The sequence below is a fragment of the Cebus imitator genome, unplaced genomic scaffold, assembly GCF_001604975.1.
Source record: "Cebus imitator isolate Cc_AM_T3 unplaced genomic scaffold, Cebus_imitator-1.0 Scaffold413, whole genome shotgun sequence".
In the NCBI taxonomy this organism is placed as follows: Eukaryota; Metazoa; Chordata; class Mammalia; order Primates; family Cebidae; genus Cebus; species Cebus imitator.
Window position 1 is genome coordinate 1,570,591 of NW_016107728.1, and position 18,667 is coordinate 1,589,257.

The 18,667-nt window shown below is 44.7% G+C and overlaps 1 protein-coding gene across 5 annotated transcripts in view; it reads left to right on the top strand.

Moving 5' to 3' along the window:
• FYN (FYN proto-oncogene, Src family tyrosine kinase) overlaps positions 1–18,257 on the top strand; it is a 217,153-nt gene extending 198,896 nt beyond the window's left edge. For all 5 annotated transcript variants that reach the window (XM_017509250.2, XM_017509255.2, XM_037731608.1 and 2 more), the window contains 2 exons: positions 3,743–3,874; positions 16,650–18,257. In XM_017509250.2, coding sequence (XP_017364739.1) covers positions 3,743–3,874; positions 16,650–16,858 — 341 coding nt within the window. In that variant the 3' untranslated portion in view covers positions 16,859–18,257. The remainder of the gene's footprint in view (positions 1–3,742; positions 3,875–16,649) is intronic.
• Positions 18,258–18,667: the final 410 nt, after the last annotated feature.

The following is an 18,667-nucleotide window of genomic DNA, read 5'->3' on the forward strand; positions in this document are numbered from 1 at the left end:
TCCTGGGAGTTAAATGACTAAGGTACAAAGATTCTCTTACCTGGAAGTTCTAGGACATGGGCACCAGTGACAACACCAGGTTGTCAAGTTTTCACCATGACAAGTCAAAGTTTCAGCAATGAGTTTCCCTTGGGAGTTTGGTAAAATTTGCAAATAGTACCTGGAAAGTATTGAGTGGAAAAGATGCTCCCAAGTACACACACGCACACGCACACGCACACGCACACGCACACACACACACACACACATTATGGCCTTTGCGTACTGGCTTAAAAGAATCCTAAACTGTTAAGCAAATTCAGTAAGAGATGAAAAATACGGTGATAACTTCTTTTTCTTAATTCATGTAAACATGAAACAAACACACTAAGTGTTAAAGTAAAGCTCAAGGCATCAGTGACATAGATGATCATTACCTGCATAGTTTGCTCTGTTTCCTCTAAATAAAATGCGAAGAGGAGAAAATTGTTTTCATATCTAAATCCTGCTCCCAAGCAGAAGAATTTCAAAGAATGAATCAGCTAGTTACATAACAATATCAAGTTAACTGCAGTGCAGTTCTTCTGACATTTTCTCCATTTTTCTGTAAGTCCATACTACTTAGAAGACAACTTTGATTCTGACTTTATGCCTGTCACGATATCTGTGAAAAAACCTAAGGGGCAGAACTTTACTTTCAAGGGAAAGGCATCATTTACACCCAGAAGTTCCTTCCTTCAAGGTGTCTGAAGTCTCCTAACTTACAGAGCCCACTGCAGCAGCCTGGCAGCAGGGACACCTGTGGGATTGTATAGGTTATGTACTACACAGCCTTAGGGGTGCTGTTTTCATAGACTGGGGTTTTACATTGTGCAGCCTGCATGGCTATTTGTAAAAACACCTGCCAAAAATCCCCAGTTAACTCCACCACATTTAGAGCTGCATTTTAAGGCCAATAGCTTTGTACCCTCAGGAGGTGGGAAATCAAGATAAGGGGAAACAGAGGTAATGAGATGTGTAAAAGAGGAAGCAGGGATTAGCTCTTTTCAGTAGAAATCTCAGTTAATCATTAATACCTTATTGCTGCTTTGATTTAACCTTTTGTCTTCCTTGGAAAGGAAAATGAGTTATCTATAAAGAAGCTTCTTTTGTCAAATGCGGCTGCTATTTTAAGACAGAGAAGCAGCAGAAGTTGGACAAAGACGTTAGTTTTTATTCCTCCAAATACATTGTTTGGTGCAAATATATTCTTTGTCTTAGAAAGGAAACTAATACAAAATAAATTTTAGTAAGTTCCGACTGGTAGTAAGTCAGAGCACGTATCTCCAAATGACTTCCTTTCACAGATTCCTTACATTATATAGCCTTTGTTTTAACATTTTTTTGAAGGTTTACATATTATAATCCTTATTGTATATTATAATATGAGAAAATAATAAAGCTAACTAATGCAACTGACTGATACTGCCATTGGTTTTTTAAATCAGAAATTGTGAAAGCCCTTGGAAAATCTCACATGACTGTATCCAAATTTTAAATAGTCAGTTTCAGCAACACACACACCTTCATCAATGTTGAATGATTCAAAGAAGGGGAAACAGCTCCTTTGGTTGTCATTTCATTTACAGGATTTGTCTACACAGCAGAGAAGAATGTTCCATTTACTTCAGAGATGGTCAGAGATTTCCAAGCAATTTGGCTCAAGAGATGGTTTAAATAGGAATGAATGTAGTATACCTTTAATTCTCTGAAGTAGGAGAACTCCAGCTGAGGTTTGGTCCAGGGCAAAGTCTGCACTCAACACTGAAGAAAATCTATCACATTAATCCCAGTGGCTCAAAGTCCAAAGCTGCGTGAACAGAATGCTCAAGGATAGGAAGTGTGAGAAGAATGCTGTGAAAGAAACTTTAGAAACAAAACGACTATTCAGAGAATCCCCGGTCTTATGTGGAATCATCTAGCACATAAGGAAAGATATAAATAATTATGCCTGAGAAACATAGCTAATTAAAAATAACTCCATGCATAAAAGGAAAAGAAAACTATAGAATAACTTTTCTGCTCCAGTGTTTATGTGAGATGCCTCATAATGAAATAGTAGGATTTTTTTTTTTTCATCTCATTTCACACAGACACATGAGAGATGGAGAGGAAAATTATATTGCCTGAAAATGCCGGGGTAGATTTACTAAAGATGTTATCATATGCTGTATTTAAGACAAAAATCTAATTGCTGTAATTTATCATACCACTGGCTATTAAAACTGTGCCAATTTAAATATTTTAATCATTCATCACTTTTGCACATACTGACTTTTTATGGAAGATTCTATGAAACTTTCTGATTTTGTCAGCCTTTGTATGATTTTTAGGAGCTCCTTAATCAGAATGAACATGCTTTAAGCATGTAATTGTGTTTACATACGTAATAAAAAATTCTTTGTGTTTCTCTTTTAGTTTGCTCAGTAAAATAACTGGAACTGCTTTATAATTGCTGAGCTGAATGTTTGAGAGCACAAGCTGCTGAATCCCTTTCATTTTATTTTACTTTATTTTATTTAAGTTTATTTTTTCTGAGATGGAGTCTTTCTCTGTCACCCAGGCTGGAGTGTAATGGAGAGATTTTGGCTCACTGCAACCTCCACCTCCCAGGTTCAAGCGATTCTCCTGCCTCAGCCTCCCGAGAAGCTGAGACTACAGACTCATGCCACCATGCCCAGCTAATTTTGTATTTTTTGTATTTTTAGTATAGATAGGGTTTCACCATGTTGGCCAGGCTGGTCTCAAACTCCTGACCTCAAATGATTGGCCTGCTTTGGCCTCCCAAGGTGCTAAGATTACAGGCATGAGCCACCATGCCCAGCCTGAATCCCTTTTAATTCCCTGCACATACATCAAGCTTGTAAAAAGCCAGGTGGACCACACCCTTCTTTTTGGTTAGAGAGAGGATTCTTTCAATTATCAGATCAATTTTTGAAAGAAAAGACTCCACTGACTTTGGCATGAATTTGCACCTTGGGTCTTGAAAAGTCAGAGGCTCATAAGACAGTCATGGAGGCGAAACTGCTCTTTACAAAACAAACATTAAATAGTACTCTTTCTGGCTGAGAGGAGAAAAGTAAGATGGTAAGAAAGTGATATTACAGAAGAAAAAACTATCCCAGGAATAAAGATGGCCTCCACAGGGAGAAAGAATGGAGGAAAGACCACAAGTGTGGAGATGGAAGGGGCTAGAGGCAGATTGCTTTCCCTACTGTGGGTGTGGGAGGCCTTTGGGAAATCTCACCCATTTCAGCAGAACACTTGGGCTGTATCCAGTTGTCCCCACCCTGGGAGCAGCTCAGTTGTTTAATCTGATTTTTGTCTACCTGGTGAGATCAAACTGTCTTACATACCAGAGGACTCATGAGACCAGCATTATGACTAAATTTTATGTATGTTTATTGAAACACAGCATTATTTCAGAGTTAAATATATATTTTTTTTTCCTAAATCACAAGAAACCAGGGTTTCTTCCGCCTTTTATTGAGGTATTAAGGTACTTTGATAGGAAAATTTAAATTAAGCTGGATTACTTACGGTCACACAGCCAAGACCAGACCCTACATCTTCCCAATCCCAGTCCATTCCTGCTTCACCTCCTTTCTATCCTCCCCTATAAACCTGCTCTCATGAAAGTGGTTTGCAAGTGCCTTTCCCTCCCGCACCCCATACCCAGTGCAGTGCCCTCTGCCTGATGAATAACCAGGTGTTCATTCTGCAGGTGCAAAATTCCCCATCAAGTGGACAGCCCCTGAGGCAGCCCTGTATGGGAGGTTCACAATCAAGTCTGACGTGTGGTCTTTTGGAATCTTACTCACAGAGCTGGTCACCAAAGGAAGAGTGCCATACCCAGGTAAGAGCAGGGCCTCACAGAAATGGGCCTGGGATTGGAGGCTTTTTTGACACCATTTGGGGAAACTTCACCTGCTTTGCTTTCCAAAGCCATCCTCAGCTTTCTGCTGAGCTTGAGTTTGAAGAACACGGACAGGTATTCAGCCAGGGAAAAGCAGAACTGGGAGCCACCATGTATGTAGACAAGCAGCCACCATGAACTGTATGCCAGAATTAATGTAAGTAGCAGCTGTTCTAAATGCTTCAGTCCCCCTCCAGCTCACAGAATCTCTCCTCTCTCAGTGGCAGTATGTGTCTGTGGTTCCCAGGGCAGAAATGTCACTGGCAGTGCCACTGCGCAAATGGAGTTTGCAGACCTATCTAGGAAAGAGAAGGAGAAAAGCCCCACTGCTTTTTGATGACACTGTAGCACTGACCCATGGAGTGAGCCTGGCAGGAAGATACCAGGACCTGTTCTTTCCGCAGGACCCAGCTCCAGATGGCCAGAGAGCAGAAGCTCCCACAAAACACAATTTAGAGCTCACTCACAGCCTGCTGCTGAACAGTCAAAACATGCTATACCAAAGCAAGTGTCATGTAAAGAAATTAGAAATTCTTAGACTCTGGAATGTTTCTGGATTATCAGATTTATGCTATCCAGAGAAACCACGAGTTTAGGTTATCCACGCTTCTATTCATTAACGTAGACAGATGGTGACATAAAGGACACCCGTGCCATTTCACCTCCACGCTTTAGTGGTTATAGCACAGGGACAATTTGCTTTTTTGAAATGTTAAGGACATATTTTTCAGTTACTGCTGAGGGAAGAAAGAACATAGCTCCCCCTCATTCCCTGCCTAAGAAAGGAGGTTAGAGAAAAAAAAAAAAAAAAAAAAACAGTGATAGAAACGATAGTGAAGATTAATGAGGAATTTAGGTCTCTTGCAAATCCTGGGTTTGTAATCATATCGTTGTAGTCAGAGGAGCCAGCAAGGGCAGATTAATTTGTAATCCCTTTGTTCCTTTTTTATGATTGTTTCTGGTCATCTTCAGAGAACACAGAGAGGGGCACATCAAGAGAATCTCTTTCTGGGTTCATGTAGCTTTGAGACTCCTAGGAGAGCCAGGTTGACATGAAGGCAACATTGACAAATTCCTGGTCTCCAAAGAACCAGCACTGGGCATTTAGAGGTGCGGGTGTAAGTCAGTTTTATTGATGCCGCAGTGACTGCTGCTCCCGGCACGCACACATGGGTATACACTCCGGGAATCACCGACCAGCACAGAAGAAAGGGCCACCCTAGGGGGCTGGGGCACCGCATGGGTGTTTCTGAATCGCTTCTCATGGGGGGAAATGTGTGGGTTTCGGGATGGTGAAGATGTGAAGGCGTCTCTTCCTTGTTTATTGTCTGAATATCGAACTGATTTCTTCCTGATCCCCCCAGGTTTATAGTCACCCTGTGTGTTAAATGCAATTGGGGGAAAAGGTTAATGTTGTTTAGCATTTCTGTGAAGCCTTTCCTTCCAGTCACACAAAGCAGCTTTTTGTTTCTCAGGGTCTCACACAGAAGCCAAGACAAAGGGGTGGAGGTGGGGGCCTCCGAGAAGGAAGGCAGGTGCACGCTTCTGAGGGAGTCTTTTGTCGGGTTTGGTTTTAGCATAAAGAAAATGGCCTCATTTTACCTCTTAGACCAGGATTCATTCATTCAGCATAGCTTCAGTCAGTGTGAACTGTGCCAGGCATTTTGCACCATCTGGGAAATAGTGCAAATAAGACCCTCATAATTTCAACAAACCTTGATTAGTACCTGCCTTGGGCTAGGCACTGTTAGCACTGTGGGCAAGTGAATAAATTTAGTCCCTGTGTTCGTGGACATTACAGTCAGATAGATAAAATATGCCTCAAATCCAGGAAGAAACCAGCATTCTTTGTTCCTTGTTTATTAGAGGGAGTCATTCTGAAGGGATGGATTACTTGGCTTTACTGAATATGGGGCCTAGATCTTCATTCTGATGATGGGATCACGGACGCCTGATCCAGGTATCCACACACAGCAGATCCTGAGAGGACTCTTCATGCTGAGTCCTGTGAGGATGGCAGAGGAGTCTGAAGTGAGAACTAACTCCAGCGGTTCCTGCAGAGAGAGCTGGGAGCAAGTGCTGGTCTGCACTGGGCTGTGTTAGCTGCCTGTAGCTCTGCAGGGGCGGAGAGAGGAGGCTGTGTAAGGAAGACAAGTCAGCCAGGCCTTGGAAGGCAAGTAGGGTTTCCCCAAACCCGGAAGGCGGGAAGAGCATCCCAAGGTCTGGCACGTGAGAAGGCACGGAGGCCTGGGAGGACAGTTCTGGGGAGCACAGGATGAATCTGAGAAGATGCCATGTGCAGGGGCACACCTGGAGTTGTGGCTGGAAAGGTGGCCAAGAGCCCGTGTTGGGGCCTGGCTGGTTGGCAATGGCAACCAGGGAGCTGTGTCCTCACTGGGGGTGTCATGAGCTGCTCCTCATTCAAAGAAAGCCACACAAAAAATTGTTCCCAGGCCTGTTCCTAGCCATGGGTTCTTTCTGGGTTTTGCTTTTTAACGTAGCTGTAATCCTATTTAATTGGGCTTGTGAATCCAACAGAAAACTCTTCTTAAGGGAGAAGCTTTTACAGAGAGATTCCAGTTACAGGATTAAAACAATTCCTAAGGAACAAGCAGTTTCATGAAGCTTCCTTCAGATGTCACTGTGAAAGCAAGGAAGGACCTTCCATTCTTGCTATTTGTTGGTGTGGCAAGTCAGTCAGTGTATGCTGAGGGTTCACTTCCCAGCTTTCCACGTTGAGTCTTTGTGCTGCTGCTGGTACCCGAGGATGGACCCCCAGTCCCAGTCCAGCATAACTTCCATTCTGCATTTTGATGTAGTCATGTCTCAGTCAGCTACAGTGTATTTTCAAGTAATTCTTTTTTGGAGAACAGTAGATGATGGTACATTTTTCTGAGTCTTCCATACCTGAGAGTAGCCTGCTGTTTTCTTAAAACATAAGAAAGGTCCTTGGCTGGTAGATGAAAATGGAGGTGCCGGAGGAGGAGGTGACTTACAAATTGGTTCTATAAAAGCGTTCCAGGCATTTTTGCCCAGCGTGAAAGAAGGTCCAGAAGCGACAATCCCAGAAGAAACTTACAGTGGAGTAGGTGAGGTGCGACCAAATAAAGGGCAAAGGGAGGAGGAGATGATGGAACATTGGCAAGTTTTATGAGAGGCATGGACAGAAAGGAAGGGAAGAGGACAATCTCAAACTCAATGAGGACCTTGAAGCCGAAGGAAACAAAATACTGAAATGTGATGCTGAGATTAACAGGGGGGTGGTGGAGAAAAGTTACATCACCTTATCATGTGAGGAAGGTTGCCTTTGAGATGTGTAACAAGTATAGATGCAGTTCCAAAGAAGAGCTCCATTTGATCAGTTCCCTGCTAGCAGCCTGACCCGAATGCATTCTCTGCAGTCTAGCTTGCTTTTCTGCAAGCAAGGATTCAGAAGCATTCTTTGCCTCAAAATGAGAACTGATTTCATACTGATGGATTGTTGCGTATGAGAAATAAAAACACTTAAGTAAAAGCGGTTTTCTGGGTTGATGCATAAAATCAGAGTTATGCATTTTCACCTGTCATTTCACCTTTAAAACCCTCCTCAAATCCTTCTTTTCCTCTCTGCTTCCGGCTTCTCCCCACCTCCCCAGCACCCACCCACCATTCTATCACTGTCGCCAACAGAGTTAGTATCCTAGAAAACACAGACCTGGTTATCTCACCCTGGTTAAAAGTGTCCACAGCTTCCTTTTGCCTTCCAGATAAAAGCTAGAAACCTTAACTTTACATAGTCCTTGATAACTCTTTTTCTGCAGTCATTCTACAAATATTTACTGCAAACCTGCTATATGCCAGGTACTATTCCAAGCACCAGGAATACAGCAATGAAGCAACAGACAACAGGGCTTCTGCCCTCATAGACTTCCATTCTTCTTTGAGGAGACAAACAGTAAACAAAGATAAACAAAATAGATTGAATGTTTGCTGCTATTAACAGCTAGAGGGAAAAATAAAACAGAGAAGGGGAGAGAGAGGAGAGGCAAAGGAGCAGCTCACTGGTGAGTAAGACCTGAAGGAAGCACGACTCGAGCCAGGTGGGTATCTGGGAACAGAGCTTCCATCAGGGGAAGGGAGAGTACAGGGACCCTCCAAAACCACAGGATGCCAGCGTGGCTGGAGGAGAGGGAGCAGGAGGTCTCATAGGCCCCAGGGTCAAATCATAGATGGCCTTTCTAGGTCTTGGTTGGAACTTTCGCTTTTACTCTTTTTTTTTTTTTTTTTTTTTTTTTTTTTGAGATGGAGTTTCGCTCATTGCCCAGGCTGGAGTGCAATGGCATGATCTCGGCTTACCACAACCTCCACCTCCCAGGTTCAAGCAATTCCCCTGCCTAAGTCTCCCAAGTAGCTGGAATTACAGGCATGCACCACCACACCCAACTAATTTTGTACTTTTAGTAGAGACAGGGCTTCTTCATGTTGGTTAGAATGGTCTCGAACTCCTGACCTCAGGTGATCCGTCCACCTCAGCCTCCCAAAGTGCTGGGATTACAGGTGTGAGCCACCACACCCGGCCTGCTTTTACCCTTAGTGAGATGGGAAGTGAGGGGATTTGAGCGGGAGAGTGACATGAGGTGACATGATTTCTCTCTGCTGCCTTCCATCCTTCACACGTTACCCAAGACACACCAAGAGATCTCTCTTGAACATGCAAGTCTCTCTTTGTGGCTACCCTGTCTGCCTCAGAACCCTTCAAAGCCCAACTGAACATCATCTGCTTTGTAAAGACTTACCCAAGTCCAGACCAAATGGGGTGCTCCTGGTTGCCTTCATGACACCTGGCACATTTCTGTTGGGGCCCCGTTTGTGTGTCTGTTTCTCAGTAGCTGCAGAGAAGGAAGCCCCTTTGATGGATTCCCAAGGCCTAGCAGAGGGTCTGCCCTACAGTAGACTCTCGGTAAGTATAAGCAAATAAATGAGTGAACGAGACAGAAAAAAATAACTCACCTATGAGGTTTTTCAAACAAGGTTTTTAAATTTGGCCCATAGCCTGCAAAGCCTTTCAACTGTATTCCATCATCTTCACACATAGATACATATTTTTCCAGCCACGAGGTAGCCTCTGTCCTCAAAGTTGTTCTGGGAAGTTGACCATGTGATCATTTCAAACACCATGTTCCAACACTATTCTAGGCAGAGTGTCCTGGCCATTCTGTGCCCTGGCTCTTAACTGAATACCTGTTTTGTGAATATGGCAGGACCTGGTAGAGCAGGAATGCTTTTTTTGGGGGGGAGGAGGATGGATGAAATCTTCCTCTGTCACCCAGACTGGAGTGCAGTGGCACAAGCTCGGTTCACTGCGACCTCTGCCCCCGGGTTCAAGCAATTCTCCTGCCTCAGCCTCCCAAGAAACTGGGATTATAGGTGCCCACCACCATGCGTGGCTAATTTTTGCATTTTTAGTAGAGAGGGTTTCGCCATGTTGGTCAGGCTGGTCTCGAACTCCTGACCTCAGGTGATCCACTCTCCTTGGCCTCCCAAAGTGCTGGAATTACAGGCGTGATCCACCACACCCCGCCAGGAACACTTTCTTAAGCAAACCACACTTACTCATTCATTCGAAGCACTTTCAAGTCATTCAGCAGGTGACTTTCTTAAATACATCTAGTTGCTTGATAATGACCTAAAGAAGTAAGGGAAATTAATGAAACTGGTGGCTCCTTCCTTAAAGGATTCCAAGTCCCACTCTGGTCCTCCCTCTGCCTTAGAGCCCTGAACCATAGATTCGTATTTCTCTCTGTTCACCATGACAACAGGAGCAGGTTTTTCATGGGAGAGGAAAGAGTTAGGACTCCCCACCAGGAGGAGACTGGGAAGCCGAATGAAAGCTCTCATCTTAGCCCAGGGTGCAGTGTCTCTCCCTGGCTCATCCACAGTCCCTGGGGTTTTTCCTGCGGTTCATGTTGTTCCCTCAGAGAGGGATCCCTGCCTAGAATGCCCAGAGGTCATGCTGTCACCTCCACCTACCAAGGTTTCTCTCGACCAGCATGGCTGGTGAGAGGAGGAGGGAGAGCAGAGGAGAATGCGCATGAACAAGGCAGCCAGAGAGGGACTTTTCAGGCCCTAGTCCCGTGTTCTCAACCCCCGGTCCTGTATTCTCCCACCCCAAGCCCTGTGTTCCCCGCCCCCAGTCCCATGTTCCCCACCCACTGTCCCATGTTCCCTGCCTGGTCCTGTGTTCTCACCCCACGTGCTGCCGCTCCTTGTTCTCAGAGGTGCAGTCCCAGGGCCTTCCCTATGGGCACCCTGCCTCTCTTTTTCACTGCCTTTTTTTTTCTGAGACAAAGGAGTTCTATGTGATACTATATTATCAACTTCCAATACAGAAATACCTGCGTATTCAGTTACATGAGTAACCGTCTTTCTGTGTTTATTAACACAGTGGGCCTAATAAAAACAGCTGCCCTTAGGTTATCTGGCAAGGTGGGGAAGGAGAAACAAAACAAGTCATTATTGTACCTTCTCAAGATCAGTTCTTTATTCTCATCCACACTCTTCCATCAGCATCTCTCTGCCCAAAATTTTCTCATTGATCCTATACTAAAATCAAACTCAGCGTCACGCTTGTTAGCCAGTCTGATAGCAAGGACACATGAGAATCTGTTAATACAAGCACATGCGATGGCGCAGGCTCGTGCTGAGCAAGCACCATTAACACCCCTCCTCCTTCCCCGCGCCAGCGCAGCACTGCTCAGCAGACGTGTAAACACAGGGCCTTTTCAAGGGTTTATGCACAGAAGGAAGGGGAGCCTCAGACCCAAGGCCTTGTGCACAACATTGTGGAATTCGCTTTGAATGGAAAGCTCAGTTTGCAAAAGTTATTTGGACGTCTGATAACCTAAACACCATTCCCATTGTTAAAGTGCTTAATTATTCACATGGCACAAAAATCCAGATTCTTGCAACCCACAGTCAAATCCAGATGCAAACGTGGGCAGATAACAGTTAAAATCCCTGATTATGCAGATATGGCCCATCTGAGATCCATATTGGGAAGCTGCACAAATGAAAAGCTATAAAACACAAACACTCTTCTTTCATAAAAAAACACTGTTTTCAAATAGCTGAAAGCACAATGAATGTTGAGGTATTTTGTTAGCAAATGGAGAAACCGAGGTCAAGGGAAGTCAAGTCACCTGCTAAGAGATGCAAAGTCAGAAGTCAGGAAGTGATACCTATTTCGGTGCTCTGCCAGTGACAGTGATTTTTATTCCTTCCCTAAAGAATCTAAAAGGAGGCCAGGAAGAGCGGCTCATATCTGTAATCCCAGCACTTTGGGAAGCTAAGGCAGAGAGGCTCGCTTGAGGCCAGAAGTTCAAGATCAGCCTGGACAACACAGCAAGATGCTATCTCTACAAAAAATAAAAATAAAAATAAAAAAATTAGCCAGGCATGGTGGTGTATACTTACAGTCCTAGCTGCTTGGGAGACTGAAGTGTGAGGAGGATTGCATGAGCCCAGGAGTTCAAGGCTGCAGTGAGGCATGTTCAATGCTGCTGCACTCCAGCCTGGGTGACAGAGCAAGACCTTGTCCCTTAAAAAAAAATTTTTTTTTCAAAGAATCTAAAAGAAAAAAAGGAAGACTACTGTGTTGACGTGCAGCTCAAAGAAGTGGAACAGGGAAGTTTAAAAGAAAAGGGAAAAGAAAACATACACACAAGAGTAGACACTGTTGGCAACCCTACAGAGTCAGAGTTTGAAAGTGAGAGTTGGAACTTGACCTCTGAGTGTGCTGGAGGAAGCCAGCAAAATGATTTAGAAAGAATAATAGCATCAGAATGGCAGGAAGTGAGTACACTTCTGTTGGCTGGAGGATCTCAGTTGCAGTGTTTGGGGCAGACCGACTGGAAATGATGCTATGTCAGGGACCATGTTTGAAAGCCTAAAATCTAAGTTGACAGGAGGTATTCCATGGAGGCTCTGGGAAAGAGGGACTCGAAGGCAGACCCCACACCATGGACTAGTAAGGTCTCACTCTGTCACCCAGGCTGGAGTGCAGTGGCACTGTCTCAGCTCACTGCAGCCTCAACCTCCTGGGCTCAAACATTCCTCCCACCTCAGCCCTCTGAACAGCTGGGACCACAGGTGCATGCCACCATACCCAGCTAATTTTTGTACTTTTTGTGCAGACATGGTTTCACCATGTTGCCCAGGCTGGCTTCGAACTCCTGAGCTCAAGCAGTCTGCCTCAGCTTCCCGAGGTGCTGGAGGTGTTTTATGGATTGTGTACTATTCGATTGTACCCTGTGAAAGTGACCCACCACAATGACCTGTTTTCCTGAGCGACTCTAGAGAGAGAGCAGGAGGGGCTGGTTGCTCCTTTGGGGCTAGAAAGGCAGAGGAGAGAGTTGGAACAAAATTGGGCAGTGGCCTCTGTGCTTCCTGGCTGCCCAGCCCCGAGCCTCCTCTCTGTGGGAACCAGGAGACACACACACTGTTTGAAAATGGCTCTTCCCACAGTCAGACACCACTGGCCAGCTGGGACCTCCCCCCCTGCTGAAAAATGCTCTCCCTTGCAGCGCCCACTAGGAAACCTAGAAGGCCAAACTATTTATGACAGTGTTGCCTTAAAATGTGCTCAGACACCATATTTTATAAAGTTTCTGTCTCTTCTTCTTTCCACTGAGAAGGGAGAAAAAGGAAAAACATTCCCAGGCACCCTTGTCCACCTCCTCAGTTGGAAGTGCAATAAAAAGATTCTTCTGGCCGGGCATGGTGGCTCACGCCTGTAATCCCAGCACTTTGGGTGGACAAGGCAGATGGCTCACTTGTGGCCAAGAATTCTAGACCAGCCTGGCCAACATAGTGAAACCCCGTCTCTACTAAAAATACAAAAATTAGCCCAGCATAGTGGCGCACACCTGTAATCCCAGCTACTCCGAAGGCTGAGGCAGGAAAATCACTTGAACCCAGGAGGCAGAGGCTGCAGTGAGCCTTGTTGCGCCACTGCACTCCAGTCTGGGCGACAGAGCCACACGTCATCTCAAAAACTAAAAATAAAAAATAAGCTGCTTCTCTCTAGTGTTCGCATGTCTCTCAAGACACTCTCCCACTGCCTGGGTGCCCAAACTTGTGTTTATTCCCTTCCCATTCACTACCCTTAACCTCTCAGGTATTAGGTAAATCCAATGTCTTGGGGAAAAGTGGCTAAAAAGAGGAAATAACAGTTTTCTTTCTAACAAAAATATGAAACCATCTAAGAAGAAAAAAATGAAATAGGCTCATCTTTTTCATAGTGTGCAGAGTAAAAGCCATCTTTCCAAAAAAAAAATTCTTTGAAAACCATGATTTTCAAAGTTCTTATAGCTGAGAATACTATTTTTTAAATACAAGTTGAGTATCCCTAATCCAAAATCCAAACTGCACCAAAATCTGGAGCTTCTTGAGCCCTAACATAACACTCAAAGGGATGCTCAACTTACTGGTTGGGCAGCCCTATAATGCAAATATTCCAAAATCCTAAAATAGCTGAAGTCCAAAACACTCCTGATCATAAGCATTTCAGAGAAGGGATACGCACCCTGAATTAACACATTGCATTCCATTTAGTTGTTGTTTATAAAATAAAAACTAGCCCAAGCCTTGCTGAGCGGGCATATCTTGATTGTACAGTTATTGTTGCAGAGGTACATTGTAATGCCGGGTCTGCAGGTCAGCCTGTGCAGGTTCTGGTTTACGGATGGCTGGAAAAGAGCTAGTCCCATTCCAGTTGTCATTGTCAGCCACGTGCATTGTTGAAATAGCCTGCTTTCCTGGCAAAGCAGCCATTGGTATGTTTCCACTTGGCCCAGTGCGTGGAATTGTTTTCATATGCTCCCCGTGCTTTGAGAGGTCTGGGGAGAAGAAAACATGAGAAGGAAGAAGAGGAGTAGGGAAGAGCGGAGGGTCACAGACAGGAAAAGAGGGGGAGAGCGAGAGGGAGCCTGATCATGTGGGTCTGCTAGGACCCTGCATGGGCCACTTTATACCCTGTCCCTGGCCCCAAATGCCCAAGAAGCAGGCTGCCTCAGGGGGCGCTACATGTTGAGGTTCACATCACCAAATCTGTGTCCGAGGCTTGGACCAGGCTTTGGAAAAATGACCCAGTGGCCAATTAAACTTTCCATTGGCAGAGATTGTATGAAAACTTTTTTTTTAGTGAAATCTTTCCATTTGAGTAGTCTATTTTTTAATGAAATGAAACATGTACTGACATGTGCTCTGTGGAGCAATAGGAGAGTGATTAATTAAACTCTGTGCTGCCATTTTGGATGGAGGCACTCAGAGCCAGAATCAGGCATTAGGAGGCGTTTCAGGCGCTGTAACCACCCCAGAAGGATCTGTCAGGCCCTTCTGCCTGTTTTCCCTCCCATTCCTGTGGGCTGCTGGCAGAGACAGAGAAACGGGAGATTTCTGCAGGTCCAAGCTCTGTCATTTCTGAAAAATGAAACCAAGGACTGTACTAAAAGATGCGGCAAGGCAGACGCTTCTTTGGAGAACGCCAGTTCTGCTACATGATTGCCTGTACACCCTTCCTTCCTAATCTTTCTGGGCAATATGTATGAATAAATAAAAACAGTAAATAGCCTCATAATCACTTCAGGTTTTGTGACCAAATGAGGTCAATTCAGATCAGTTCTGCAGTCAAGTGAGTTACAAAAACTTGATGGTATTCAGAGCTTGTTGGATTGTGGAACTGTGGATAAGGAAACGCTGGCCTCTGCCTGCATTTGTCTAGAGCCCAAGGAGAAGGCTGTCTTGCATTCCCGAGCAGCTCCACTTCCTCCCTTGCTTCCAGCTCCCCTCCCCCTCCCGCATTTTCAGCGGCTGGAGGAGGATGTAGGCTAATTAGCCGCAGCCTTGCCGCTCCCTCCGCACATGCAACTGAGGAAGTCCTGGTAAAAGCATGGCACAGAGGCAGGGACCCCGACTCCTTCAGCAAACCTCTCTCCCTAAAATAAGGGGTCGTCCTGACACATGAGTGAGGTTATTTTACAATAATTGCATTGAAGGCCTACTTCAGTACAGCAGAAATAATACAGAATTTTTATCACCTTAAGAAGTGATAATGGCAGAGAATAAGAAAGCATCCTGAAAAGGCCTGGAGAGACATGGGATTGCCGGGCTGTGGTTGACAGCCAGGAGCAGCCAGGATACACTCTGTTCCACAAGGAACAACACGACCAAGAGGACTGGCAGCAGACCCAGAAGTCCAAGTGTTCCCTGTCCAGGGGGACAGGCTGTGCTCTGGCCCAGCGCCTCTGGCTGGGCTGACAGGTTTCTAGCTAGCAGGTCGCCACCTCCCCCAGAAGTAAAGGGAGGTCCGTGCATGTGATATGTGCTCCTGCTGGCTGGAGCCCTGGGAGATAAGGGAAGAAATCTTGGTTTCTATATGGCTTGACATTGGGTTCTTGCTCCTGCAAATTAACCAGGTCAGAAATTGGGGAGGATTCCCGATTATAGCCTCACTGGCCAGGAAGCAACCAAAACATAGCACAGTTTGACAGGGGAGATGGCAGAAGGTGATATAACGAAAAGAGGGAGCAAAACTGGAGAATACTGGCCGGCAATAGTTGGGAAGAGGACAGGACATTGGCCACCCGCTAAGTTTGGTAGTTCCTGTAATGTTAAGGCAGCCAGCTGCAGGAGGCCGCACTCTCTAGGGAGTTAGCGATCTGTCTTCTGTTAGTGCTATGCAGCCCAGTGTTTCAACGTGAGGCAGCTCCCCCAGAGTCAGGAGAGCCTCAAATGATGGATGGCCTGGCTGAGGTCATCAGCAGAGACAGGCCGAAGACATGCTCTGTCTCCCCATCAGATTCACCAAACCTCAGGGCACTGTGGGGTCGCAGGGCCAGACAGTCCCCAGCCATGCTGGCGTGGTGGCAGATCTCTGACAGTGGGGAACCAAGTGTTTGCCCAGGCATGAGGAAAGCAAATTTATGAAGTTCATAAATGGAGTTTATCAATGCTATAAACAAGGGGCAGCGTGCTTTCATTCTGTGCGATTTTTTGTCTGCTTTGTTCATATATTTTTCTCAGCTTAATTGAAGTATAATTTACACACAATAAAATTTAACAATTTTAAGAATGCAGTTTATTGAGTTTTGACAAACATAAACAGTCACTCCACCAGGCACATGATACAGAAGAGGGTTGGCAGATCTGGCTCCCAACCTTTATTTGTTTTGTACGTTTTTGAAGGGTTGTTAAAAAGAAAAAGACAGGGATCATACGTGACCCGCAAAGCCAAAAATATTTATTGTCTGGCCTTTTACAGAAAAAGTTTGTTGACCTGTTGACCCTGACACAGAACCTTCCCATCCCCCTTGGAGTTCCCTCTGGCCCCTTTGCGGGGATTGCTTCTGTCCCCCAGCAGCCACTGATCTGCTTTCTATAGATGTAATTGTGCCTTTTCTAGAATCTCGTATAAATGAACTCGTATAGTATGTTGCCTTTTGTGTCTGGCTTCCTTCACTTATGCTTTTGAGATTCATCCTCTGGGTTTCTGCATGTCTCAGTTCTGCACTCCTTCTTACTCCTGAGCACCATGGCAGGGTTTGACTCCTGGGGGAGGTCGGGGCTCTCCACATGTTTTAGCCACCTGCAGATGCAAAGAAGAAAGGGGAGCTGCCAGTGTGGCCCGTCAGGGCCTGGAGCCCCGGGGTGCCCACTCTCATTGCTCTTGTCTTTGCAGGCATGAACAACCGGGAGGTGCTGGAGCAGGTGGAGCGAGGCTACAGGATGCCCTGCCCTCAGGACTGCCCCATCTCTCTGCATGAGCTCATGATCCACTGCTGGAAAAAGGACCCTGAAGAACGCCCCACTTTTGAGTACTTGCAGGGCTTCCTGGAAGACTACTTTACCGCCACAGAGCCCCAGTACCAACCTGGTGAAAACCTGTAAGGCCCAGGTCTGCGGAGAGAGGCCTTGTCCCAGAGGCTGCCCCACCCCTCCCCATTAGCTTTCAATTCCGTAGCCAGCTGCTCCCCAGCAGCGGAACCGCCCAGGATCAAATTGCATGTGACTCTGAAGCTGACGAACTTCCATGGCCCTCATTAATGACACTTGTCCCCAAATCCGAACCTCCTCTGTGAAGCATTTGAGACAGAACCTTGTTAATTCTCAGACTTTGGAAAATGCATTGTATTGATGTTATGTAAAAGGCCATACCTCTGTTCAGTGTAAATAGTTACTCCAGTGCCAACAATCCTAGTGCTTTCCTTTTTTAAAAATGCAAATCCTATGTGATTTTAACTCTGTCTTCACCTGATTCAACTAAAAAAAAAAGTATTATTTTCCAAAAGTGGCCTCTTTGTCTAAAACAATAAAATTTTTTTTCATGTTTTAACAAAAACCAATCAGGACAGATGTTTTTGTTTTCTTTTTTATAAACATGAATATATATAATATATATGTCTCTGTACATATACAACGTGGGTGCTAACGTGGAGACTGTGGCCAGCCTGGGCCACCAAGCTGTGGGACCCAGAGGGAGGATTTTACTGCCAGGCAGCATCAAAGCACTGGTGTCATTCTGAAAACACCAGCGGCCTCATTTTTGGCTTTTGCAAAACATGACTTTTTTCATTTGGATTGCACTTTTCTGGTTCACGACTGTACCTGTAGATGCTTGTTTACTTTGACTCTTTTCAGGAACCGACCCCCAAGCTGAATTTACAAGTTCTGTTACCAGTATTTGCTTCAGCTTACTGCGATTTGGTCTCAAAACTTAAACATAAGCAAGCAAATGGCTGATACGACCATGAGAACTGGAAGATGGATACCACACAAACTTCTTGTATAAAAATATGAATGCTGAAATGTTTCAGACATTTTTAATTTAATAAACCTGTAACCACATTTAAATGGTCTAAAACCCATAGCATTGTAGTCATGCCAACCTGCTAAACTTTCTCATGCAACTAAAATTTATGGGGGAAATGAGGGTGGGGGCTGTACATTTCCCATTGTAAAATAAGTGTTTTAAATGTCCTGTACTGCTAATGAATGACTTTCTATATGTCCAAGAGTTCTCCAGTGGAATAACTATGCACTACTTTACATTTCATGGGGATGCACAGAAACAGAGTATTACATTTTTAGTTGCTGTTTGTACCAACCTTGAATTACATATGTTTAACAACAACAAATCAAAAATCCTATTTCTATTGAGTTTTTAATACTGACTAGCAACTCTGAAGTCTTAATTCCTTTTTTGTTATGATTTATTTGTGAGTTTACATTTTTAAATTGTTTAACTTTCTTAATTTAGTAATTAAAAAGAGAGCATTTTACATTTGAATTTTTTTTTTTTGTTTATTTGTTTAAATCATGGAAGTGCTCTGGTAGTTCTGTGACACGTCTGTCCCACACCAGATGGTATGGAGTCACCTGGTGAATTTAGCCTTTGTGCAATGATTTGCAAATGACAGAAACATTCAGAACATCTGGAGTTTTTTCCCTCTAGAAAGGGTAGGTTCTTGACCAGCTATTTCAGAGGATCATTAAAGCAAAAGCAGGCATAGCTTACCATTTGAATTTATCAGACATTTTCTCCAACTGGAATTTACTGTGTCCTGCTTGTAGGAGAAATAGACAATCACGAGAAGAATCTTTCTTGTCTCGGAGTCAGTACATGTATTTCCAAATGTCCCTCCACTCTGTAATCAAGGAGTTAACCGAGTGACAACCTTGTGTGGTAGGAAGGGCAGT